The sequence below is a fragment of the Mercenaria mercenaria genome, chromosome 9 (genome assembly GCF_021730395.1).
Source record: "Mercenaria mercenaria strain notata chromosome 9, MADL_Memer_1, whole genome shotgun sequence".
NCBI lineage: Eukaryota > Metazoa > Mollusca > Bivalvia > Venerida > Veneridae > Mercenaria > Mercenaria mercenaria.
The window spans coordinates 18,274,942-18,302,085 of record NC_069369.1 but is presented as its reverse complement, the minus strand read 5'-3'; the positions used below and the strand labels follow the sequence as shown (position 1 = coordinate 18,302,085).

The 27,144-nt window shown below is 34.3% G+C and overlaps 2 protein-coding genes across 4 annotated transcripts; one reads left to right on the top strand and one right to left on the bottom strand.

Moving 5' to 3' along the window:
- The first annotated feature begins 468 nt into the window (after nt 1–468).
- On the top strand, nt 469–3,244 carry LOC123547784 (5-hydroxytryptamine receptor 4-like). Its single transcript, XM_045335042.2, has one exon. The coding sequence runs from the start codon at nt 1,495–1,497 to the stop codon at nt 2,476–2,478; it is 984 nt and encodes a 327-aa protein (XP_045190977.2). The 5' UTR covers nt 469–1,494; the 3' UTR covers nt 2,479–3,244.
- An 11,220-nt stretch (nt 3,245–14,464) lies between these two features.
- LOC123547783 (delta-1-pyrroline-5-carboxylate synthase-like) lies at nt 14,465–26,716 on the bottom strand. Of its 3 annotated transcripts, none has more exons than XM_045335040.2 (15): nt 26,607–26,716; nt 25,443–25,837; nt 24,287–24,424; nt 23,673–23,777; nt 23,279–23,425; nt 22,411–22,629; nt 21,352–21,514; nt 20,760–20,903; nt 19,809–20,026; nt 19,221–19,358; nt 17,517–17,712; nt 16,987–17,108; nt 16,481–16,667; nt 16,135–16,230; nt 14,465–15,831 (listed from the first exon to the last, which is right to left on the bottom strand). In XM_045335040.2, exons 2-15 carry the CDS (start codon nt 25,815–25,817, stop codon nt 15,659–15,661), a joined length of 2,421 nt encoding a protein of 806 aa, XP_045190975.2. In that variant the 5' UTR covers nt 25,818–25,837; nt 26,607–26,716; the 3' UTR covers nt 14,465–15,658. The 3 variants fall into 3 exon arrangements, with proteins under 3 accessions (XP_045190975.2, XP_045190973.2, XP_045190974.2); XM_045335038.2 differs by lacking the exon at nt 26,607–26,716 and adding an exon at nt 26,084–26,280; XM_045335039.2 differs by lacking the exon at nt 26,607–26,716 and adding an exon at nt 26,066–26,235.
- Between the last annotated feature and the right edge of the window lie 428 nt (nt 26,717–27,144).

Sequence of the window (27,144 nt, the reverse complement as noted above, 5' to 3'; positions counted from 1 at the left end):
AGATCATAGAGTGTTCTAAATATCAGACATCCTGCGAAGAATGTGAAGCCACTTAACGGAGGAGGGAAGGGGTTACATTTATATGGAAATATTAGTGGATTATTGTCCTGCACAGGACAGTCGGAAATCGTTAAAAAGACATGCCAGTAAGATCTCTCTCTGGAGTGTAGAAAGAATTGGCATTTGTCTCAACTACTATTTTAAATAAATTTTACCTTATTGGTGCTATAGTGACACCGGCAATTCTATCAATTCACACTCCGTATCTCTGAATCATTCGCCCTTAGAGTGAACATTCTGCTAGTGTAATATACAGCTATTGTACAGAAATTCAATATTAAATGCTCCGGTCAATTAGCCTGATACAGCTGTTACAAGAGATAACGAAATGATGCATTGTTTAATCATGTTATTGCTTGTCAGGGTTTTTTTATATTAATAATTTATGCAGCAGTATAGTTTAAACGCATATTTTTATAACTGCAAGGAATAGCTACAACGTTTCAATTACAGATTTGTAACGAAGCCAAACATTTCCTTTGTTGAAGATTGTTTCCATCTATGTTAATTGGATATATTCTACATAACATACTGACATAATCTCTTCATCACTAAAAATTATTTAATTGTGGAAATATCTTCATAACATTAATGAATACGAGCTATGCTAAAACATCAAGACTGGAAATAAACGTTTTCTGTTTGTTTACTGATGTATATAGAAATTGATTCACTATTTGGAAAAGGAAAAAAGTGCAAAAGCTAAATAAAATAGATAAAGTTTGATTGGAACAGTTACAGTTACCAACCCATTTTGCATGGCGAAACAGTTCTGCAAATGATGCTAAATCGAACATGAAAATAGTGAAACAGAAAAAATAAAACTGTGTTTAATTTTAGAAGTAGAACTTGTTCAAAGAATTAACACGAAAAATGTAAAAGAAATACATCAATGAATAGAATGTAAGAAACAAGCACATCATAGACACGTTAAACATTTGGATTAGATCGTAACTTCAAGCTAACATCACTGCATCATTAACATGTATTGTGGTATTTGTATTGAGCGCCTATTTACCTGGCAATTTCAATTGGATGTAGCCAACAGACAATAGATAACGATAGAGTTAGCAAATATTTTGTCTTCGTCCCGAATTATTTCATAAATTGCTTTTAACTGTGAACAAACAGAGAATGTCATATATGCTGATATTATCAGGGCAATATATGATTATTATCTGGATATAATATCATGTTCAGAAATAGATTATATAAAACAGATACTTTAGGACGGCTGCTTATTCAAGACTGACACGGAAACGTTGTGTTTAGAAAACATATCATATATGAAGGGAGAATAGAACGATGTTCACCATAGTTCCAGACTGCCGGAAAAGAAGTGTGAATATAAAAAATTCCAGGGATGTTTTATCACTGAACTGAAACTGAATCGTGCAAATTGTTGCGCAAATCTAGAAACAGGCGGAAAATAGCATGGATAACGTTTCTACGTACATCATTGTTAGCAATACCATAACATCAAATAATTCCTGTTCTAAGGATGAAACAGCAAAAATAGAAAAAGTTCCCAAATTAGTGATGTTCTCAGTTTTTGTTGTTTTGTCTGTCGGAGTAGTATGTTTAAATGTTATTCTAATTGCAAAATTAAACAGAAGACATAAATACAAGGTGTTCACACGATTTTTCCTGACATCTATGGCAGCAGTGGATTTAATTGTTGGACTTACAGTAATGCCATTCAATATAGCAAACGAATTTACTGACGTGAAGCATTTGTTTGGATCTAGAACGTGTTCTTTGATGAACAGTGCTGATGTCATGTTGACATCGTCCTCAATTATTCACTTGTCTATTTTAACATTTGAAAGATATGTTGCACTGTGTAAACCATTTTCTTATCTTAGGATTTGCAGGAGACGAAATATGATTTTTCTATTTCTTATGTGCTGGCTAGTCGTAACAACAGTTTCATTTGGCTTTATCATGCCTGGTCTCCATCATTATGGTATTGAGGAACAAATTGTTCGATGCACTGTTTATCTTGCAGATAAATGTATATTCATAGTAAATGTATACTATGATATGCTCTGTTCTACACTAACATTTTTCATTCCTGGGTTTCTCATTCTATGCTTCAATTTAAAAGTGTTAAAACATGTTCGACACGAAAGTACTAAAAAAAAATGTGTGTTAAACGTTGCAAGTCCTCATTCCAGAAAAAGCGGATATAACTCACAGAACATTCATATTGCAAGGACAATTGCTGTTCTGACAGGATGTTTCTTCATTTGCTGGTTGCCTTTCTTTGTCGTTTGTAAACTTGTCATTTTTAGCTATTATAACATTCCATATATTGTAGAAATTGTGGTATTGTGGCTAGGATATGGAAATTCAGCGATGAATCCATTAATGTATATCCTTCTAGAAAGCAAACAATCCTGCATAGGCAAAAGATAAATAGACATGTTGTTATCTGAATTTGAATATTGCTTCCTAATTTGATATGTATCATTGTTTTCATTATATACAGTAATGCAAAAACATTAGCCATGTTTGATTAAACGTTTAAGATCAATGACGGAAATATAACCTCAATATATTGACGTTGTTTATGTATTTAACTGATTTATTTATTCTGAACCTTATTTATGTCTTCATTGTCCGTATTCAACTAGATATTAATGTTCTATGAGCTGTCCATTCTCTTTGAATTCAATTTGGTAAAATTTCAATTCTGTCTTGCATTTTTGTAATATTGACATTTTAAATTGTCTTTTTGACACATTAATTAGTGCAATATGTGTATTTGTCGAGAACAAATACAATGTTAGTTTGAAAGTAGTAAAAACTCCACAAAGCAACAAATTAGCAGTACTGTTGCTTACTGCTTTTGTTATTCATTAGTGATATTTTATATCTAATTCTGCTTATAAAAGATTTATAAATATTTCATCCCGATCGTAAACACAGTAATATCAATTACAAAGAGGGTCTTACACGATGTATTGTCGGTATATCAACGAAATGAATTAGTAATAAAATGCTAGGCTTTGTCGAATATTTCATTTTTTAGATTTGTTTTATCACAGGTTAACCTCTTTCTGGTGAACACACTACGATTGGATAATATATTTATACCTGCTAAGTAATTATTTTATGTTACACAAAAATGGCTAATCTTACTTGTTTTATTTTCTTCTCATTACTGGCCATGCATTTTGTAATAAATAAGCGTGTACACAACTGCAAGGTCATATTAAAAGTTTGAATAATCTATATTGCCAGTCGATATACCCCATTTAAAGGCACAAACAATTGTACACCATTTATGGCATACGAGTATATGCCAGACCCGTGGCCCGAAAAGGCAACCCATCTCAGAATCTTCTAAATTCCAACGAACTGATTTATATCAAAGCGAAAAACGATCAACAGAAATTTGCTACTGATTATCAAGAGAAGCACCATTTGACTTTTGCGAAAACCTTTCCAGATAGAAACGTTATATAAACATTAATCAATAAATGTGTAAAAGCAGGAGCATAGAGAGTTCCTGGCAGGGCATATTTATTATCTGTAAGTTTACATTTTCATCAAAATTTTGGCATATTTATTGAAATCAGTAACTTTAGTATAAAAGTAGCATCATTATTGATCATTAGTCAACCACCATACCTCACCCATGTTCCCAAAATAAAATCAGGGCTTTGAATTAAAACTCCAGATTCGTGAAATAATAAAATATTATAATATTTGAATTGTATTCTTGCACCCACGTGAATCTGAAAACAAGTCGCAAAATTCAAATTTCGCTTGGCCGACAAATCATTAATAATAACTGGAGACAGCTGTGACTTTGCAGTGCAGATTAAACAAATAAATGCAAGTAAAACAAAACAAGCTGTGCCACCGTAGATAAATACATATATAATTAATTTTGGACAATGTTACTGTCGAGCAAATGAACGTAAACGCGTTATTGTTATATCGACTGACTTCCACAAAAAAAAATAAAATCGAAACGGAAGTCCTATGAGGCGAAAATATTCCCTTGAACTGCAATTATTATTTGAAATAAAATTTCATTAAGACTGCTGGGAATGCAAGTAAAAAACAGTTGAATCTTTCACGATTTGTCCGTCCCATTCCAGGATATGTTTTGTCATGAGCAGTGATTAAACACCTACTGGTAATTGATTAATTGATTGATTGATTTATTGATTTATTTATTTCAGTATATAAAACACATGGAATGGTACAACACAAAATTAAAAACAAATTTCAAATATCACATATACAATGACTAGGAATTAAAACATATTGAAAGACAATTAAGAAACATTACTAACTTAAAATACCAAAAACTGCAGAAAAAAATGTACCAGGACATGTATTCATATACCCAGGATGACACAAAAAAGGGGAATGTGAAACCCCTTATCTCCATTGTGGTCCTGGATGAATGATGACATGGCCTAGCAAAGCACAACAACTTGTAATAAATGGTGGTAACTTGAGCAAGTTTTCAGCAGTTTAAAAAAAATATCACAGTAAAACAATCACAGTATAATTAGAAAAGACAAATGTAACTACAAGCTATGTAGAAGATGATTTTTTACTGAAACCTTGAACTGCTGCATGTTTGCAGAATTTTTAGCATTATGTGGCAAATTATTCCACAAAGAACAACCATTATAGCTGAATGACTTTTTACGAGATCCTTTGACTTTAGAAATGCTGAAGCATGACCCTTTACTAAACCTGGTAGTGTGACTTGTACAGAACTGGCTTAAGTAAAATACTCATTCATGTAAGAAGGGGCAGAACCTGAATGTATTTTAAAAACGTGATTTAGAGTTATTTGTTCTACTCTTCTTGTGACAGGTAACCAGCCCAGCTGTAAGAAGTATTCTGTATCAATATGACTTCTTTGATCAAGTCTAAGGACAAACCTAATGATCTTGTTTTGAGTAACCTATTCTTCAGACTCTGAGAAATGCCATAGTACCATACAGAGCAGGCATAGTCAAAGTGACATTGGATCAAGGACATGACTAACATTTTCTTAGTGTACAATGATAGAAACTTTTGCTTTCTGTATAGAAACCTAAGTCCTGCATTTGCTTTTTTAATGGCTGATGTAACCATGATCTCATAGCTCAAACATTGATCCAATATTTAACAGAATCGATGTGCTTAATCACCGTACCATTACATACTATATGAAGATTAGCACTCTTTTTTAACCTGGGCTTTGAGCCAAATAAAATTGATTCTGTTTTTTCTAGGTGCAATGACAATTTGTTGTCAACTAACCAGTTACTTACTCGTTCAAGATCCTGGGTTAACAAACGCTCAATTTCTATTTTACATTTGCCAGACACTAAAATGGCAGAGTCATCTGCATACAATAAAAGTTTGTTATTTACCACACCTGTCATGTCATTTACATAAATTAAACACAGTAGAGGCCCAAGTATGGAGCCTTGAGGCACACCACATGTGATATTTGCAGATGACGAAAGAACGCCAGATATGTCTATACATTGTTGTCGACCAGATAGATATGATTGAAACCATCTGATAACATCCGGACTAAAACCTACCATTTTCAGTTTGTCTAAAAGACATGGTCAACTATATCAAACGCTTTTTGCAAATCAAGCAGAATCATGCCAACATAATTACTTTTATCTAAATTAAACCTTATATAGTCAGACAGATGTATTAAACATGTATCTGTTGAAAAAGAACTTCTAAAACCTGATTGAAACTCGTATAGTAAATTATGTTTACTCAAGTAATTTTCATGTTGGTCATATACAATTCTTTCAAATATTTTAGAAATAATACATAAAATTGATACAGATCTGTAGTTTCCTACTTCAGTTTTAACACCCTTTTTATATAAAGGAACAACACGTGCAGCTTTCAAATCATTTGGCACAACTCCTTGTATTATAGACAAATTAATAACACGTGTAAGTGGACAAGTAATAATAGATGCTCCATCTTTGACAAAACGTGATGAAATACCATCAAGACCTGTGGCCTTACTAACACTGAGTTTGTTTAAGTATTTCAATACTTTGTTTTCTGTAACAGTGGAAAAAGAACAACTGTTGTGGACAACACTTTTTTTTGAAATAGAAATTAGCAACAAAAGCTTTACCAAACTGTCCCAAAGATTTTGGCAATTTACTGACAAAATTTGATACAACAATTGTAAAAAAGTATTGAAATGGTTTGCAACAATAAGCTTAACAAAAACAATGTCACTATCAATATTCAACCCAATATTTCCAGAGGAACTTTTACCTTTTTTAGATGAAGGCATTGAAAGCCGAAACTAGTTGGAAATAAATTAAAAACCAGTTTGAAGTTGTTCTTCCATTTTCAATTGTATTATACCTTTTTTAGATGGCATACCTAATTCCTTGAGTGTTTTCCACAAAGACTTAGAATCATTTTCATTATCAACAATAGAGATTTTAAATAAGTCTCTTTTAGCACAGTATATAAGATGCTGAGTTTTATTTCTAAAAAATTTAAAACTTTCATAATTTTCAGGAGTTTTGACTTCTTATAAGCATTAAAAGTTTTATCTCTGTCCTTGATATGCTGTAAGATTTCATTAGTAACCAATGGCTCAGTTCTTTGTTTAATTTTTACTTCTTTCAATGGAGCAATGTTATTAATCACTGACAAAAATATGGATTTAAAACTGGACCATGCATCTATAACATTATCACATAGAAGCACAGGTGACCAATCAGTGTTAATTAAATTCATCTGAAAATCCTCTTTGTTATAGTTTTTTAGGGATCTCACTTTGACAGTATTGTGTTTGTTTATAAAATCTTTAGTGATTTATCTTGTACAGTATATGAGTGAATGGTCACTTATACCAATATGAAGAACACCAGATTGAGAGATTTTCTCTTCATCTGTAACCAGAATTAGATCAATAATAGATGAAGACTGATTATCTATTCTGGTAAAATCTTTTATAACCTGTGTAAAACTGAACATATTAATAAAAGACTATAGAGTATTTAAAAAAAAAACACACATTTTGAACCCTCTGAAACATCTGTGTTAAAATCACCTAACATTATATATTCTTTCTCATGTAAACAAGAATTTGATGAGCATACATTTTCTAAAAGATCATAAAAGTTAGACTGTTTTGGGGGTCTGTAGAGACAACCACATATAAAAGGTTTAGTTTTAGGCAAAAGTATCTCAATCCAAAGAGCTTCAAGTTCATCATGACAAATATCATCCAGTGAGTTAAATGCCAAATCACTTCTGATGTACACACATATACCACCTCCGTGTCTGTTTCTATCTTTTCTTTTGAGAATATAATTATCAATATGTATTTCTGAGTCAAAAATAGTTTCATCAAGCCATGATTCTGTTACACATATGCAGGCTGCTCGACAGTTTCTGGCTAAAATACGTAATTCTTCGATTTTTGGGAGGAGGCTTCTGATGTTTAGATGAATAAAATGAAGTCCCCGCTTTTCAAAACAACGGAAATTATTTGTAAATTCTCCTGGGTCAATAGCCATGGGATCAAGGCACGGATGTATATCACCACATAACAACAAATAAACAGCAACACTATTGCTACTTTTTGAATTATAAACATATGCATTTTTCTGTTTCTTCTGAACATGTTGATAGCTTGTAACAAAATTATCATAGACTGTAAGTTGACTGTATGTAATCACATTCCTGGTCTCTTCATCACAGTAAGACAAACTTGTCAAGTTACAATGGTTTATACAATTTGCAATTCTGTTAGCAGTTAAGAATAATATCAATAGAAGTCCAAAAACATCCATTTTAGCTTCACAGATTGTTCCAGAGAACACTTGATAAATTAAGTGGTATAATACCTTCCAATGTCTGGTCCTGGTTATTGTTGAAAACACTATAAATAATATATTGAGTTTGCACAAAATGCAGCGTAAACACCATATAAGTTGAAACTATTTATTGACTGGATAAACCTCTTCTTAATGGACGATAATCTGATATTGTCTAAAAGCGTCTCTACTGGTAATGGGTCCCTAGCATGCATTTTACATGATTTTAATGCCAACTTCAGCTTGTGTAACAACGTAAAGTTACACTAGCATGCTGCAATTTAGATTCAACATTAATATAAGGTACAAATAAAGATTGTTGTTTCATTCACTTGGAGTGCCGATGCATTAAGATTGAGCCTTTTTATCCCCATAAATACAAATGTACTGCGTTTTAATATCAATGTTATGTGTTTAGTTCAATTGAAGGTGTCAAATTTAACTTGTTAAGTGCATGTACACTGAAGGACGTTAAAACGCTTCTTCCATATATAGCAATTATTTTATTATTGCAACATGTATCCAACTATTTTATATTCACTCATTATTAAAAATTGATTCTGTTTCTATATTGCGATACTTGAGGCCTGGCCTTTGAAAAACTGGCCAATTTACTTTTTTGCGATGTAACGACTTAAACGGATATTTGAGACGACAACCAAATCTCTATTTACTTTATTTTAATAAAACTTAACCGAATACGAGCTTCATTAGCGGTAATCACGCTTCGTTTAGCGCAGAGAAATTTCCACTTTGATACCTTTATTTAGTTTATACTAATTTGTTTTAGCTCGAGTTACCACTCCCGAGTCCGCTTCCTGGAAAAAACAGTGTTGATATCATATGAGAAGTCATGACCGTGACCCCAGCGAGGCTCGAACCCACGACCCCTGGATTGAGCGGTCGACACCTTATCCACTAGACCACCGTTCTCCTTTTTTACAATTACATGTATATACATTACGAAAATCATCTTCGATCATTTTTCCAAATGCATAGATGGGGCGTTTTTAACGTTATTGAGTGTTAATTGTGAACAACAGAATTGTGACTGATTTTATGTTTCAATCAAACACGTAACAAACAAAATACTAACAAAACAAAAGACATTTTCGCTTTTATAAGACTAAAATACATGCATTACATGAACTTATAAATGCATGTATTAGATAATAAACGTCACTTCGCATTTTCACAAACCAAAGCCAACGTTTAATTACTCCACATTACTAAATCAGGATGTATCAGCCAATCTGTCTCGACAAGAGAATCTTCATATTTTGTGCAATAAAACAGCCATGTTCATTGAACATTATTGAATAAAAATTTCATTTAACAGGTTTTGAATGTTTCTTGTAGAGTAAAAAGAGCAGGCGCAATATGGGCAAAAAAAGTTGTCTTCATCTTTTAAACAAAATGACCAAAACGTTTACCACTAGCTGTTGCCGGACACGACATGTAATCTATTACCGCTTATGGCATTTTGGGCATAATCAGCATTGGCTTCTTTATCGTCAGAATGAACGAGTAGGCAATTGTCACAGGACTCGGTAGAAAAAAACAACAAATCGACATGGTGTAGGAACGAAAATAAAATTTGTAAGAAGATCCTTTTGGGGCGTAGAAAGCAACCAAGCAATATAATAAAACATGTTCGCTTGAACCGAGTCTGTTCATTTGAGGTAATGAAATCTGAAACACTCCTCACACTCCCCCAAACCCCTGGCACTGACTTAAGCGAAACTTTAGCAAACACATACTCATTTATTCGAAGGACAAGAAAATATAACAAAACTGAGCCAAAGTATCTCTCCTTGACCTTTGTCAATTGCCTGTTTCTCAAGAAGTGAAAGAACTCATTTTTATTGTCATCAACTCGTAACGAATACCAGTCAGCTGAAATTTAGACTCTGGCAAAACTGCGTTGGACGCTTGTTCTTTTTGGAGATCTTATTGCAGATTTAAGGCTCTTGGGGGTCATACACATCGAATACAATATGGAGGCATTCTAAATGGGAGAGACTTGAAAGTAATGCATTTATAATCCTCGTGCTTGACTTGTTAATATATACCTCAAGACAGCAAACATTATCCGATTTTGTTCCAAAACATAAGCTACCTAACTGTGGTAAGGTTCTTAGAATGATAGGAATAGGATGTTGGTGGGCAAAGACTTCATCAAGGTTGCCATTGCAAATTTGACAGTAAACATAAAACCTGGTAAAGTGAGAACTGTTTGACTTTTATAATAGTACTTAGCTTTGGGAATTGTCTGCCTAAATGCGGAGGGTTTTTATTTCGCTTTGACCTTTCTGAAAAAAAAATGTGTTATATTGCTCTCTCCCTACTCGTTCAAATTATCACACGTTTATCTACAATACCAAGGATTAAATCAATAAATACGAGTTTCTGATGTATTGGATTTTGTCACTAACGGTTTGTACATCTTTCTGAATTTATTCTGAAAAATGGCTGTGCTGATCATGATGCTGAATATCAGTGTTTTTGCAAGTGATCATTCAGTGTGTGATAATGACATGAATGATGAATGTATGAAATACTGTAAAGACAATAAGCTTAAATTCTATAAAACTTAAACTGTAGTAGAAACATACAAATGCAAATTTGATTAGGCTCATTAAACGGCACTGACGTGTTTTAAAAGAAACATTGTCTGACTGACGGATGCTCACAAATACGAAGCTGCAATCACATTTGATGCTATGTCTATTGTCAGTAAGGGGAAGAACGTTTTTATTTTGTTTTAGTTTGTGGTTTTGGTTGTTCAACAAGTTTGCGAAAAATAGGAGTAGACCTCCCATTGACCTCCCCAATTTAAGCTTGCTCCTACACCAGTCGGACTTCTGGTGTATATTCTATATGCATCAATGCCAGCACTTCAGCTACTGTAATCATATAAAAATATATCAAAATACAGCATAATTACAGTGTTAAATTTAGCTTAGATGGCACAATGATACGACTGAAAAGCACGTTTAGATAGAATACTCTTGTTAGTAATATTGCACAAACAACTTCAGCATGTGCTAGAACTAATGGCTGCTCTAACGTATTATTATCCCAGTAATATTTTGAAGTATGTTACACAACTTGGAAATTAGTTAATACCTTCAAACATGAATTACTGATAAAATGATACAATACAAAGGTATCAATTATCTGTTAGTTAGCATGTACTGAATTATAAAAAAACAACAACATTAAGGTAGTTCTGCACGTTAGGATCAAAAATTTTTCTACAATGTAGAATTTGATTAAACTCTGATTTTTCAAAACTGCGGAATGTACTAAGAAAATTCAGCAAATAAAAAAGGTAGGGTCGTGTGCATGATTTTTTGCTAGAATGATTTGAAAAAATTCGACCTCACGCAATTTTTCATAATGGGAGTCTATGGGAAAAACGCAACTTTCATAACTTTTTCGCGAATAGAATTTTTTCTACAATGTAGATTTTAATGAAACTTCTCACAGTCGTAAATAAACGTATGGCCTATAATATCGTTAAATAAAATGTATAGGTCCATGAGTTAATTTTTGAGATATTTGTCTATCATTAAAGTGAACCGTCTATTTTAAGACATTATTTTGAATTATTTAACGTGTAAGATGTTTTAATATCTTATTTTAACTTTAGAAAGATAGAAACAGTGCCATTTTAATACATTTATTCACTGGTTGTCCTTAATTCATAAACTGATTTTCGTTTCCGTACGCCGAATCCAGGCATTATTCTACGTTTTCGGGATAAATGACGTTACGCCATCACTTCCGGTATATCAAACGTGCAGAACTACCTTAAACCCAGAGTAAGGTGACTGGTTTTAATTGCTTTAGATAAAGCGAATACATAAGATTACTTTGCAAGGTTAATTCAAATAGTTTATAGTACCATGTTTGTTGAACATCTAACGATATCTGTTTTACTGTTCGTTTAGAAATTACAGTAATGGAATAAGATTTAGCTTATTGTACACAAGAAATATGTGTTTTTATAAAGAAAGGCAAAGTTTCTTACTTAACGTGAATATTTGTTTTGTTTTTGGTTTAACGCCGTTTTTCAACATTATTTCAGTCCTGTAACGGCGGACAGTTAACCTAACCAGTGTTCCTGGATTCTGTACCAATACAAACCTGTTCTCCGCAAGTAACTGCCAACTTCCCCACATGAATCAGTGGTGGAGGACAAATTATTTCAGACATAATGTCATTTATCAAGTAGTCACGGAGAACATACGCTCTGCCCGAGGATCGAACTCACGACCCCGCGATCCGTAGACCAGTGCTCTACCTACTGAGCTAAGCGGGCGGGCTATTTAACGTGGATAATCGACGAAAGTTATTTATAGTCGAGCCCACGGCAGGCGTAATGTTTACCTCCCCAGTAGCCGGTCTGGGCCGATACTGCTGGAAATAGTACCAATTTTAATAAATCACCCAGCGACCGGGAATCAAACTGTAGTATTGTTACATTGTTCTGTTTGCATAAATTAACTGTTTGTATACAAATGAATCTCTACGACATAGTTTGTCTTTTTCATTCGATAAGGCGTCTTAAAAGCTCGATTAATATATATAATATAGTAATAATTAGCGAGATGAGATATGCACTCTAATGCTCTTAGAGGTCATTGTCTTTCCGATATGTAGGCCTATGATTAACTAAGTACTCCATTGTTGGTCAAAAGCTATACATGGCTTATATTTATAATGTTATTTTATCTACCGACAATAAATAAATATTGACTTGACTTGACTTCATTGTTGAAATCTATTTCGCATAGCTGGAAAAGCCTTCCTAATTCCAATCAATTACGATTTAAGTCCATCCTAACAAGTCATTGTGTCAAACTATCGAAATACAATTAATATAATTGAACACTGCCTCCAAGGAATAAAACATTGACATTTCCGTAAAATCTATCATTGCTAATATACATCATATCATAATAAATATATGTACATGAAATCATTTGTTTTGTAAGGCTGGGTAAATTTTCCAAAAATGTGCAATGCAGATTAAATTTTAATGCGCCAAAATAGAGGCATATCCAACATCAAAAGTGTTGGATTTTCGGAAGGAACGTCTATAAACTGTTCTCTTATATGCAAGTATGTCCCGAGGTGTCTGTATATCTCTTTATTCTGTATTGATGGGCACCTAATGATGTACTGTTTTAATTATCTAATTGCTTTTTATTTTACTGATTCAATTATTAATACAATTCAAAGGTCTATATCTAATACACTTTAACTCACTTAAATTACTATTGCCTATTGGGAGATGCAGCAATGTTTCAGTGGCGCTAGGGATCGTGACGTGTGAGTCATTGCCTCTTAAAAATCCGCTATTATTTTGCCTCTTTGCTGTCGGTGCTTCCACAGGATCTTCTTAAAGACTTTATCAAGGATCTCAACAATACTCTTCAGATGCCGTGTGTTGGTCATGATACTCTCCACGTACTTGGATTCAGTGTTCTTCTTTTTTTCTGGGCATTTGAATCAAATAGTCCATTCAATGCATGTGTATAATAAAATTGCTAAAGCACATGCAGGTGCGAGCGCGTGAAGGGGAGGCGGGGAGGTGGGGGGGGGGGGGGGGTGACACATTTCTTTACCCCTCAAGACCTGACACGGTCAATCAGTCCGCCGAGTCTCATATTATCATATTATTCTTAGTTTAAGTTAGTGCTTCCAGAGGATCTTCTTATATATTCTATCAACAACGACGGCCGTGAAATTGTATCCCCGTACTTTGGCTCGGTGTTGATATATGCATGAGTATAATAAAACTGCGCTTAATTAAGCCTGTGCTAGACTTTCCATATACAGACTCGGTCAAACCGACTTTATAATTATTTGGCTTTAATGTTCTATGCTTCCAGAGGTACGTCTTATAGATGTTATTCAAATAAATTACAGATTGGTTGCCCAATGCTAATAGGATAAAACACTACATTTATTATCCTCCTTTCACAAGAAATATTCTGTCGTCATGGGAACATTGTTCTTATGAAAAGAACAAAAACTACAACTAAAAATTCGAAATCAAAATTAATCCTGTACAGAGGTACGTTTTAGGTAAGAAAGGTAATTTAATATAATATTTCTGGACATATAAATTACATTTCAGTACTTCAAAGCGGATGATTTTGTACGTCTCTAATGTTTCATGGCACAAAGGTAACACATGTTTTTGTCATACAGAATGCGAGTTTGGTGATTAAGACGAACGATAGACAAAACGGCGACATACGTAAAGTGTAAGTGTGATATGCGAACCTTACAAAAACAAACAGAAGAAACATAAATAGTCTAAGCTGAGACTAGAAAGGGATCGTTTACCGACAGTATACTTGATAATTTAATGAACATGGTAAACTTAAAAACATTCTAAAGTACATTATATGAAAGGTCTACCATCACACAATAACACAAAACACTACGTAGGACGTTTGTTTATTACTATTATGCAATGTTGTATATTTGAGAAAACAAAAGTTCTAATTTAACTGCAATTTTTCGGCAAATCATTGCCTTTGGCAATGCATGCAGAACATATATATATTTATCTACAACGTGAAATTTGACACTTAGTTATTCATAGTAGAGTCCAGAAATACTTTGAACTCGGATCAATCTTGCAATGTGAGTATATATGGAAATGTGGGTGTAGGAAAAGGGAATGGTTAATGCTTCAGACAACTTGAGTAATATTTCTACTGCACTGACTTGTTTTAGCAACAGTTTCATTCCTGAACTCTATCACATCGTGTACAACAAGGATCAGAAAGACTTATTTCTTTTTCTGATCGAAGAGAAAGACAACGCAAAAGAAATTGGTTCAATTTAATCGCAGTTCATTTCAATACATATCATGTTGCAAAACTTTTATACATATTAACACTCTTTATATCCCTTCCTTCAACTATGCCCGTTTGTATGAACAGATATTAATCAAGAAAACGTTTATGATCCTCGGACAATATACGACTGACAAAGGCAAAATAGTATTAATTGATATAATTACATATCACTTGTTCAAATACTGATAAATGCACATATTAATTATATTAATTAAATTACAACATACATACTCAAGACAAAAAATAACTAATTGCCTTCATAACATGCGAATACATAAACACGTATGTATCCGCAGACGAATTTTCCCACGTTTCGTTTCGAAACGGAATAACAATTAAAGCTAAGATTCGATTTAACCTTTTATGCTGGGTTTGTGAGAGAAATGATAAACAAGCATGATGGAGATCAAAATTTGCTTGAGCTGTTTTATACTCGAGATCTATTAAATTAATCCATACCCTGCTAAATTTCTATAACGGAATTGTCCACCTTTCAATTTGGACAGTACCATTTTCTGTTAAAAGGGGTGTTTATCAAAAAGATACTGACTGCAAGGCGAACAGTGCAGATCATGATCAGACTGCACGGATGTACAGGCTGATCATGATCTACACTGGTCGCAAAGGCAGAATCAATCGTGTCCAGCATGATAAGGGTTAAGAGGGCTAACAAATCACTGATAAATAGTACATGTATTTGTACAATATTCTGTCAAAAAAAAAATTTAAAAAAAAGGTTGACTCTCGAAGTTTTTCTTTTCCTTTTATATTTTTATATAACTGCAGAATTGTCATGTAAGCAACTTATCAATAATAGGCCCCAAAAAAAGGCATTTTATCGGAATAGAAGAAAATGTATGCCATTTGAACAAAATTTTATTGAGCACAAGAACTCGACTCCTGAGAATGTAAGTACTGACGAGTTCCTTCATTGAAATCTTTTACAACTTGTCCGTTCCCTTCCAGGATCCATTTTGTTGTGAGCAGTCCCTCAACTCCTACTGGTCCCCTGGCATGTATTCTGCATGTACTTATGCCAACTTCAGCCCCTGTAATTACGTCAAGATGTTTGCATCATCATAGGAGGGATATACATGTACAAATGCCTACATAATATTTGAGACACATGTATGTATAAGTCTGAGGGACATTTCATGCCAACTACTGTTTCTGAATCGCAATTCAGTTTTAAGCTAACAATGAATTATTTGCTGAGACTTGCAGACAATGAAAATAGCCAAAACACATGAAATAAAGCATTATACTAAAGCATCCATGTTTACAAACTGTCGTGAAACAAGTGCTTAAAACTGAGAATTCTGTAGATCTATAACAGAAAACACGTTTATTACCTAGTCCAAACCTGTAACCGTCAGCAAATCGCGTGCTGGCATTGTGGAATACACAAGCACTGTCAACTCCTCCTATGAATCGTTCAGCATTTTTCTCTGTTGAAAATTAAAATAACAATAGTAATGGCTGGTTCAAATCTATTTACGCACTGAACATGTTTAGAGAATGTGTGTGTAAAAAGGTTATGGTTATTGTATTCAAAAACGTTTTGTTGTTATGAAAGGTGGTATTTAATATTTGATAAATACAATTTTATCACAGGTGATGTGTTTGCCGAGTGTCAGCGATCTTAACTACAAATAATGTTATCAAGAATTGCGGTAAATAATGAGAAGTTCTATTTACCGTCCTCTGTAACAATAACGTCAGTATGTGAGCTTCCGTACTGGTTGATATGATTTATAGCTTCATTCACGTCATCTACTACTTCAATTGTAAGCTCAAGGTCACTGTATTCCTTACTCAATGTAGGCGCCGGCGGTGGGCTAAACTTGAGCATCGACTGTAGTCGGGGTCCGGAATACACCCGTACCTGAAAACAATACCATTAGTACAGATCTAACACGTTTAAAATTAATATTTCCATTATAGTCTACCCGAAGATGTTCGATTACATTTGATAACTGTTTTGTTTCCTTTGGATTTTATATCACTCATACATAATCAGGTTACATAGTGATTTTACAGACAAATTTCAGGCCCGGAAAGAACCATCGACCTTGCCTACACCAGCTGGATAGCATCCCCACATGAAATAATTCTACTTTACGAGCGGGGTTGTATGCCACAAGTCATTGAATTATGTTTAATTAAATAGTCATTATTTCTGCGATTTCATAGTGATTACCTACCTGTCTACCTTTCAGTGTATCACATATATCTTCGAATAATCCATTTGTCATATGGCATTTATTAATTAAAAGTGTCTCCATGGCATTGCATGCCGACGGGTAATCACATTTTGAATCTTCAACTGGAATGAAAACAATATTCTGAATTGGTCTTACAGCTGAGCTTTTATGATAACTTTATATGGAAAAATGGGTTGTACCGTTAAGTGACTACCTCTGCAATGTTCTATATAAATCAAGCAGATCTAAATAAAAATCAAGCAGCTTAAAAGATCACAGGAATCAGGTAGGTTTTAAAGGTTTGTCGATGACTCCTGCAAATAAAGCATCCATTTGCATGACCGGTTACAGATTTGTGCGTTCTGTTTTTAGAAATAAGACGGCCTTCGTCAAAAACAATACATTGTTTGTGGAATAAAGGTACACTATTTGCAAAAAGCGAAAATGACTTTAACCGGTTCTCTAAGGCTACGATTTCTCTAAATCTGTAAAATAAACAAATGTATAAAAACATGGAATTATCAATTTACCTATTCTGACTGCCATTTCATGGTTCACATCACTATCGATATAGACATGACAGATTCCCTCACTGTGACCAAGTACCGGGATGCCTTGGCTTTGTCGCTCTATGGTGCGTACCAGTGAGTTCGAGCCTCGTGGTATAACGAGATCAATAAAATCGGTCAAAGTCAACAGGTCCTCGATGTCTTCTCTTTTACTGACCTGATTTAGAAAAATGTTTATTACTTTTATCCATTACAAATGCATTTATGGGTCAGTTTCTTTCGACAAATGTCTAATATCCTACTTTCGAATCAGAACAAGGAAAATGTCGATGCATGCCATCAAAAACGCCTTTTTAATGATATGCTATATGCACATTAATGATTCTTTTCGGGGTAAGTTTTTTTTTTTATAACTGGTTAAAAGATATCGTGTCACTAAAATACTTATTTCAGCTAATAAATACATAAAACAGTGCTACCGAAATTTAGTATTTAAGAAGACAATAATTATAGGTTATTAGCTTTGTATCGGGAAATATGCATGAATTCTTCAGCGAAAATATTGCGCGAATTTAGGAGCATATTTCTCGGTGCAAGGATAATAACCTTTTTATTACATACGTATCTACACTTATAAATATAATGTAAATATCATAAATATGTTCAATAGCCTGAATAGGATTGACAATACTGAACTAAATAGAAAAAACAGTGCAACAACACACACTGAATTACGTCACGCACCCGATATGAAATTCAGGTGTCAGTGTATGGAAAAATATTGACATTTCCGGTACCAGTGTAACTTAACAGGGAATAGAAACGAGTATGTAATAATAATGCTTTAGCACAGCAACCTAATGCACAATAAACAAAAAATAATTGAGGCTGAACAGTATAAAGTCTAATTTGTATTAGTATAACAGAGCAACCAAAGCAATTGCACATTGTATGGAGCAAATGTCCTGCTCGTAATTTCCTAAAACATTAGCTTTTCTAGCATAGAAGTTCGTTTAGGCTATAACATTTACTAATTTAGATAACAGGCCCAATGCAATGTAACGAAACCCTGTAGAATATGGCTTAGACTAGTCGCATCACTTAACATACTAACAGGTAATTAAACTGCATCAAAAGGTGTATAAAAAGTGGTTTCCTTTACACTATTTGTTCCCGCAGCTCCTTATATTTTGGGGAGAACGTATTTTACGTTGACACCAACATGTTTGAATGATATTTTTTTCTCCTTTTTAATCACATTTTTCCATAAAAAACATTATGGCATCATATATATGTTTCTGATATTTCCCAAGGACAGAGCTTTTCCAAAATCTACTTCCTCACACCATATGAGAAATATCTACACGATATGAGAACTATTTACACAAAATGAGACATATTTACACATAAGAAATATTTACACCATGTAAGAATTATTTACCATATTCCAATTGCCGCCGCTGTCCACAGGCGACGTACGTCTAATAAACTATTTTTGTTATTGTTACAGAAACTTATCGTCACTTTCATCATGAAAGTAAGACAGAGATGTTATTTTGATGGGTATTGAAATGGTTAATTTCTAATAAAGAATTTAGTAATGAAAATTGTTATTCCGCGGTTTTTCATTCAATTCACTTTAATAGCATTTTTATAAAATTTTGCAATTAAAATCACATTTAAGTCTACATTGTCCAATGGAACTAACATATGTAAGGAACTCACCAGAGCGACAGCGTTGTTCACATTATGCAGTGCCAGTGCTTCTTGTACGAGGTTATATAAAACAAGATTACTGTGATAAGCCTCCCGACCTCCCTTCAATAACAAACCATTGCCACTACTTATTGCCAGTGCCGCAACCTGAAAAAAAATGGTTTGATATTGTAACGAATGATATAAATAATACTTCTTACTTTCAAAAGTAAAAGAAGTTTATGTCAAAAATACTGTTGATCACGTGAAGTGTTAGCTTAACAGAAATATCTGACCAAAATGTGAAGTTTGCTGACTGCAATCAACTTGTTATTAATCTTCTTGGAAGCATTTGTGCGGAAAGAAAATAAATCAGTGGTAATGTTACTAATACATAGAGGACAATCTGAAACACATACAATTAGTAAAGTCCTTTGAAGAGATTGTGAAAAAAAACTGAGGGTATACAATCAGATTGCGGATGCTGGCGTGACCCAAACGGAATTAGAGCCGAGTTTATCCGCTATGATGACAAAATACACAGATCTATAGATTATATCGATCTCGGTATTATAAATAATTAATATGTATAAAACTTTGATGTTGATGCACGCTTACCTGTGGCAGACAATCGGGACGGGATTCAAATATGACAAGAAGGACGCCGATTGGCACCGTGACCTTTTTCAAGGTCATTTTCTCGCTTATCTCTGTTGACTGCAAAACTCTGCCAATCGTCTGTATGGAGGATGCCGCTATCTGCCGTAAACCAGTGGACAATGTTCGTAACTTGGACGGTGATAATTCCAGCCGAGAAATTAGAGCATCTGAAATGCCTGAAATTACAGATGTACAATTCAATCTCGATAACTCAAATCAACATTCAAATACTCGAAGATAACATAACAAAATTGCTGTTGCTTCATGGTTACTTTGAAGTTCGCAGACAGAAATACTTTACTGATTTTATCATATAAAAAGATTTAAATGTTGAACATCTCGAGAAGTGTGTACACTCGTACTCGGCTTCAAAAACGGGGAAAAAACATTGAACTTTTCGTTATCGAATACTAACTTCATGGTTTTGCATAAGATTCTAATTGTATTCTTAGAAATGTAATAATTATTTTGAAATGCACCTGTATAGTTAACTAATATAGTTTTATATTTCAGCGATTCATATTGCCCAAAACAGTTGAAAAGGTGTAACCTTGTTATATGTTGATTTATTAGTTACTTAATTTATACTACATAATTCATGATTTTTAAGTTCATAAAGAAAACATTTGTAATGACAAACTCGAACAGTAAGTCCTACTTTTCATTTATTAATATTATTGATGTATTTTAAGCCATGCGAATTTCTTCCTTAACATATTTTGGGTCTTCCCCGTGTAACAAGATAGTTACTATTTGTCGGGAAATCATATTTGTAGCCGTAAAGCCAGTTGTCCGGAAAGCAAATGACCTCCTATCTCGAGGTTGTTAATTTCTTTTACATAAAAGCTCGCGAAAACAATCACTTTATAAAGAATGTTATAGAAATTTACAATATAGATATGAGTTTACCTTCACATCTAGCCTGGAGCAAATCTCGCCTGTTTGCCGCGAGAATCTCGTCCTGTCTTTCAATCAGTAGCTCGGACAGGCGCTCAATTATTTCCTGTCTTTGGTTCGGGTTCAGTGATTGTAATTTCAGACTGGCTTCTTTTGCTGTTAAATATGGTAAGAATACGTAAACCGTAAAAAGCTGATTTGAACCGCGCCATGAGAAAACCAACATAGTGGCTTTGCGACCAGCATGGATCCAGACCAGCATGCGCATCCGCGCAGTCTGGTCAGGATCCATGTCGCTTTCAAAGCCTATTGCAATTAGAGAAACTTTTAGCGAACAGCATGGATCCTGACCAGACTGGATCCATGCTGGTCGCAAAGCCACTATGTTGTTTTTCCCATGGCACGGCTCATTTGTCTACGACAAAAATGAAATTTATACATTTTCAAGCATCATAGTAAATTGTATTGTTACTTTACACATGCTTGAAATCAAATAGCAACGTGTTGAACCTTATCTAAGTTAACCTATGTAAATTTTACAACAAAAGTTTGATAGTAAGCTTTTAGCTCCTTTTGGTCACCTATTAAAGTTTCTCCCATATACCTTGTATAGCTTCTAGTTCCACTGGGCTGTTGGAAGATTTGGCGTTAGTAAAGAAAGTGCCCACACTTTTCCCATTAACGATATTGCTGAGGGCTCTGTAGCCACGACCACTACATATGACCACGGACACACCCCTATCTAGTGCCCATGTTGCTGCCATTACCTGTATACAGTATAGACATGAATAAAATGGTGTCATCATTGCATAAATACCCTGTATGGTGAATACGTTTTTATCGTTTACCAGTGTATCAAGTGTGCTCAAGTAACGTTTTGGGATCTAGGCTTTTTTCTGATTGTCAGATGATAATAAGGTTATTATAACATTAGCTCGATCTGGGATGCTGTATTCGGCTCTCGTGGATTTTGCCAGATCGGATCTCACAATGCGCGCATGCGCCGAGTGAGATTCGTTCTTGCAAAATCCACGAGAGCCGAATACAAAATCCCAGATCAAGTTACTGTTGTAATGACCCTTTTATTATATACCTCCATCTTTTTGTTTGTTTATTTGTAATCGAACGAAATCGTAAATGTTTGCTGATGTTAAAATGAAATGAGTGATGTTTTTGTGTGCGCTATTTATATACTGTGTCAGCTTATGCATATTAATGAAAGTAGTCCGGCAATATACAATACGGAAGGTACAATACGGGATTTTGGAAGGTACGGGATTTTTTCAGCCTGTTCGTATTTCCTTGTGAAATGCAAGCTGTATTTTTGACAGAATTTATATAGGTATATAAAAAGATTTTATTATCAGTTTTAATGTACATATTGTTTCTTAGATTCCTTTCCAAGCAGGAATAACATATTCCCTTCAACTGACAGCTTCCCTGGCAGACTCTCGAATGTGCGAGTATCAGCGACAGAAGCAGAAGTACCGTTTTGTCAGACTATGATCGTAGACAACATTTACCTTGCCCAGAGATCAAAGTCGGCACCTCTACTAAAGATAATGTCCTGTCCTTCCAACAGGTTAAGACCCCACGAGGCGTGCGATACCTCGCAGCTGATGTTAAGCAATTTTAAAAGCAATGGTTAAAATTATACCCGCACCTTTGATTCCATCCCGCCAAGTCCAACACTAGATTTGCCTTTAAACATCACGTTTTCGAGATCTACTTTTGGAGAGAATGTTTTTAGCAGTCTGGAGCCTTCTACTTCCGGTGGATTGATGTAGACACCATCAACATTAGACATAATTACCAACAGATCTGTGTTCATTTTGACAGCCAGTCTTGCTGCGAGGTTGTCGTTGTCTTTGACAGTACTTATCTGTAATAAAAAAATGTTGGAAATTACTAGACGTAATTAGAAAATGAACAGTATGTTAATATTCCATGAATGCTTTGAAGAATGATTTCTACCAAAGTTTTTGAACGATTTTCGTCCATTCAATGTTTTTGTTTGTTTTGGGTTTAACGCCGTTTTTGAACAGTATTTCAGTTATGTAACGGCGGGCAGTTAACGTAACCAGTGTTCCTGGATTCTGGACCAGTACAACCTGTTGTCCGCAAGTACCTGCCAACTTTCCCACATGAATCAGAGGTGGAGGACGAACGATTTTAGACACAAGATATCTTTTACCAAACCCGTCCATTCAATGATTAATCATTCATTTTCAGAACCATTTTCACGCCTATGTTTGAGCCTTGTCGTTTCGTTACCCGATTAAGAATGTAAACAGACATGAGCCCTTTTAATTACAGAAAATTATGAAATAGTTTCAATTGGTCCATTACACCAATACTTAGTGGAGTTCGCTAATCACGGCAGTAGATTCAATACTAGGTAAGTTTCAAGTTTTTGTTAAAATGCATAAGTGCAAACTACATATGTCTAGATGGAAATATACATAAACAAACAACAAATCAATATCTGTATTCAGTTGCCTTTCAAAAAATGCATAATGTATTTTTCTTACACCGTCGGCGTTCAGTTCCGGTGGTGAAACAATGGCGTCATTAGCGTTGATGATCGGTATGATGTTGTAGTACAGTAGCTCGTGCAGCGTCTCTTGTAGAACGTTACTCGTGAACTCATTCTGGAAGTCTCGGTGACTGACTAGGACCTGTTTCAAATATAACATAACTTATAAATGCGTGAAAATTATTACAAATCGGAACACTTGTTATTTCACCATTAGCACAAGTCAGTTACGTACAGTCTGTCTTGCATTCTTGCGTAAACCTATATACCGCAAGACTTGGGAAGTTACAAAACTAGGAAATTTCAAAAGCTTTTCTTATTTAAAACATACTTGCAGGTCCAAGAAAATAGAAAAACAATAACATCTCCAGTTAGTATGCGATGCTTACCTGAGCAGTCTTGAACCCGTATTGTGCAAACATTGCTTCGTAAAGTGACATTAGACCACTCTGTCCGGCGGCCGCGCAAGCTCTCGGCTCGAGGAATGGAACGCTCTGCAAGAACATGCACAAAAGGCATTGATGTTACAAACATGTCACACCATTATGTAAAGGTATACCCTCGTGGCGATGGATTCCATCGGGAATAAGGGGTCGAGTGATTAATAGAAGTTGTAGAACTTACTTCACATATACTAAGATAAATTAGTATAAACTAACGTTATTGTATTCATAGTTTCTTATACGTGCGTGATAGTCAATGGTTCTAGTATAGTTATATAGACTAATATAATCTGTCGAAAAGAATGAACAAATATTCCACTGCTGATTTGATGCGTCAGTATGTTACTAGGTAAATGTTCAGTTCTGTCGCATGCAGAAGATTTCCTTTATGTCGGTAGCACGAAAGGCGACATTCAGTATGAACGCTTGGCACATATTGTTACCATTGTTCCAAATCCTAACCTAACAAAGTGTCATTAACATATTTATCAAAACTAAAGTGACATGACAAAGATGACATGGCAAAGATATGACCGTTCGAGGTCAGTCGTCATGCTCACCGATTTCCCGCCTGCTGAAAGAGTTTGCCGGACGCTCTGTGACATGAGGATCTCGCGGCGGAGTTTCTGCTTACCGAACGCCACGGCACCACTAGTAACCATACTCATCTGCTTTCCTTCTTTCTGCAACTCACATATCTGTAACAACATAGGCAGATCAGGACAAAAAATATATGGAATAAATTCTTAGTAACAGACAACGTGGTAATTGCATAATCATAAAAGACATAAATATTTACAATAAACAGGAAATGATGAATAATGATTTTTAGCTAAACAATAAAAAATAAACAAGATATACACTGTAAAAGTATCACCATGAACCTAGGCTGATCTTTCTGGGGTCAGTCGTTCGAAACTTTAACCAGCTGTTAAACTATATAACCGCTGGTTAAATTTTGATTCAAAACACTAGTCTTGGTGGGAAACACTAGTATGATCTTCTGATTTTATTGTAAAGAATCTTCGAATTTCATAACTCTTAACTCATACATTTGTTTTTCCAAGTCTTCTTAAATGTCGAAAACTAGCCCTGAAAGTTAATCAACCGATAGCTTAATCCCCTGTTAAAGTTTCGAACAACTGGACCCTCGTCACCAATAGATGGGGGGAAATGTCGTGGGACAGACAGAACTCCCGCGAAATAGTAGAATGATACTATGTAGTGAAAAACATTGATCACTTCATGTATGCTCTATTTCTTCGTATAAATACGAGTTTATTCCTACACAGGGATTTTGGAAAAAAATGAATTGGAACTTTAAGTTTGCGTATTTGTTATATTTTCCATATCGTATCATGAAAACTTGATCTCTTTCGAAATGTTGCGAAATAATCAATGGTGTATATGTTGAATTTTATTACAATGCTTTATCTCTGATCAGCTGACTTATTTCGCTTTGTAATTCCCTTATACATTCCCGACAAGGGAACTGCGCAAGTGTGTAAGATACGTAGACCTGTTCTCATTTCGATTAATATTCAAGACACGGATAGGCGATATAATTTTTTTTTTTTATTATATATAAGTATTTTCGTAATATTATTCTTCTTGTGTACATTTATTTAACTCCTGGAAAGGATATTCCCATGGGAATTACTGTCTAAATGGGAGTTTAGAATGAATTGTGAATTAGCAACTGTGAAAGACCCTTACCTGTTCCACAATTGACGCAAGTCGACCTAGAGCGAGACCACTTTCATCTTCTCGTGTTATAACTGCACTTCCTAATTTCACCAAGATCCTATTTGCTTGTTTCAAATCACCTCGATATAAAAACTTGCTGTCTTTAGTAACACCAGTACTAGCGTATCTAATATGCTTTCCTGTTGAATTCCAAAGTGATTTATGGTGTTCATTCCAACTTTGTGACTTGGTGTTTATTGTAAAAGAATGAAATTTTGTCACTAAATTGCACGTGTTTCTTGTTCCGAGATTATTAAGCACTTGTATGTTTGAAGAATGTTTTCTCGCGAGGCATTTTGCGCAGATCTCTATCCGAGACGCTTGAGTTTGAAAAATACGCTGCATCCTTGTCAGATAAAGGTTTTCTGAAAACAAAATTATTTTTTAAAAAAAGTATCTAATTAGTAATTATAATTTTAGTCATTGCTGTTTTGGTGGTATATATTATATCCGTAATATTAAAAGAAAAGTTAACTATATATTGTAATCTCGATTCTAATACTATATTTATTTCAAAGGGTTTCTACGGTTTCAGTCGTTAAGTACCGCAGGAAATTAAGATCCAAATTATTCCATTAAAATATAATTCTAACCTTAAGAAGTGAACATACTTCTAAAGGAAAAAGACTCCTTATTTGGTAATGTTTTTTTCATAATCCTTCACAAACTTTACAACTCATCGTATTGTTTGTATGCACGTGTGACATGGTCACCCGGAGACCGAAAATGAACGACTGAGCCTCGAGTGGAATCATTTTAGAAACAGGCAATCCGCTTACTTACATCGATAAGAGTGACACAAAATGAGGTAACCCCTTAATAGGACCAGACAAAACTCCACTGACATAAGGACTAGTGTTAATGGCATTACTGTCGGTGACACAGGTGTCTGTAGTCAGGTTTTAGGTCAGTAATGATAATCATAAACTAATGTGATCACGATATAGGTGAATGCAACAATTATCCGCAGACTGTTTCAAATAGTGACTGCCGTGTGAATTCAAAAGTAAACTAAGCTATTGAGCATCTAGCGAAAGTTTACAATGATGCGACAAAAAGTTTACATAATTAAGAAATATACAAAAAGATGAAAAGAATTTCATTGACAGTACCTGTGATAGTAAAATAACTTACCGGACTACAGTTGAATGAATTCCAACATTTAATTATTTTTCTAAAAATATCTTAATATAATATTAGTCAGCAACAGATGCTTTTTGTGGTTTACATCATTTTAAGATTTTGGGCGCTTTTATGTACCAGGGTAAACTGCTGACGAAGTATTTCATCATCAATTCTGTATACCGTGTACATGTATATAAACATGTGTATAATTACTGTTTCGCTTTAATTTTTGTCAGATGTTGAACTCTCATTATGAGTTTAAGAAGAAAAGATAATAAATACATTGTATGTACACAACTAGCATTTATTCTGCTATAGCATTTCAAAAGTGAACGAAGCACATAAATTTAACTACACAGTTTCAGTTTCAGTTTATTTTTAATACAAGGCCCATAAGGGCATCTGCATGGCATAATACCATAACAATTTCCACAAAACAGTTCCAAGACAGTTCAATCATATTCAAAATGATAATTCTATCTAAGCGTGACTAGACACAGTTACACATTTAAAGATTAATTATGATGGTTGTATTTTCATGAGGTGA

Excerpts from the sequence above, each read along its gene's own strand:
- LOC123547784 (XM_045335042.2), top strand. The coding sequence starts at position 1,495 with ATGGATAACGTTTCTACGTACATCATTGTTAGCAATACCATAACATCA.
- LOC123547783 (XM_045335038.2), bottom strand. The coding sequence starts at position 26,126 with ATGAAAAAAACATTACCAAATAAGGAGTCTTTTTCCTTTAGAA. Across the intron at positions 22,630-23,278 it reads CGGAACTGAACGCCGACGGT|ATAAGTACTGTCAAAGACAA; the intron begins GTAAGAAAAATA and ends TTTTTATTACAG. Across the intron at positions 20,027-20,759 it reads GCTCCAGGCTAGATGTGAAG|GCATTTCAGATGCTCTAATT; the intron begins GTAAACTCATAT and ends CTGTAATTTCAG.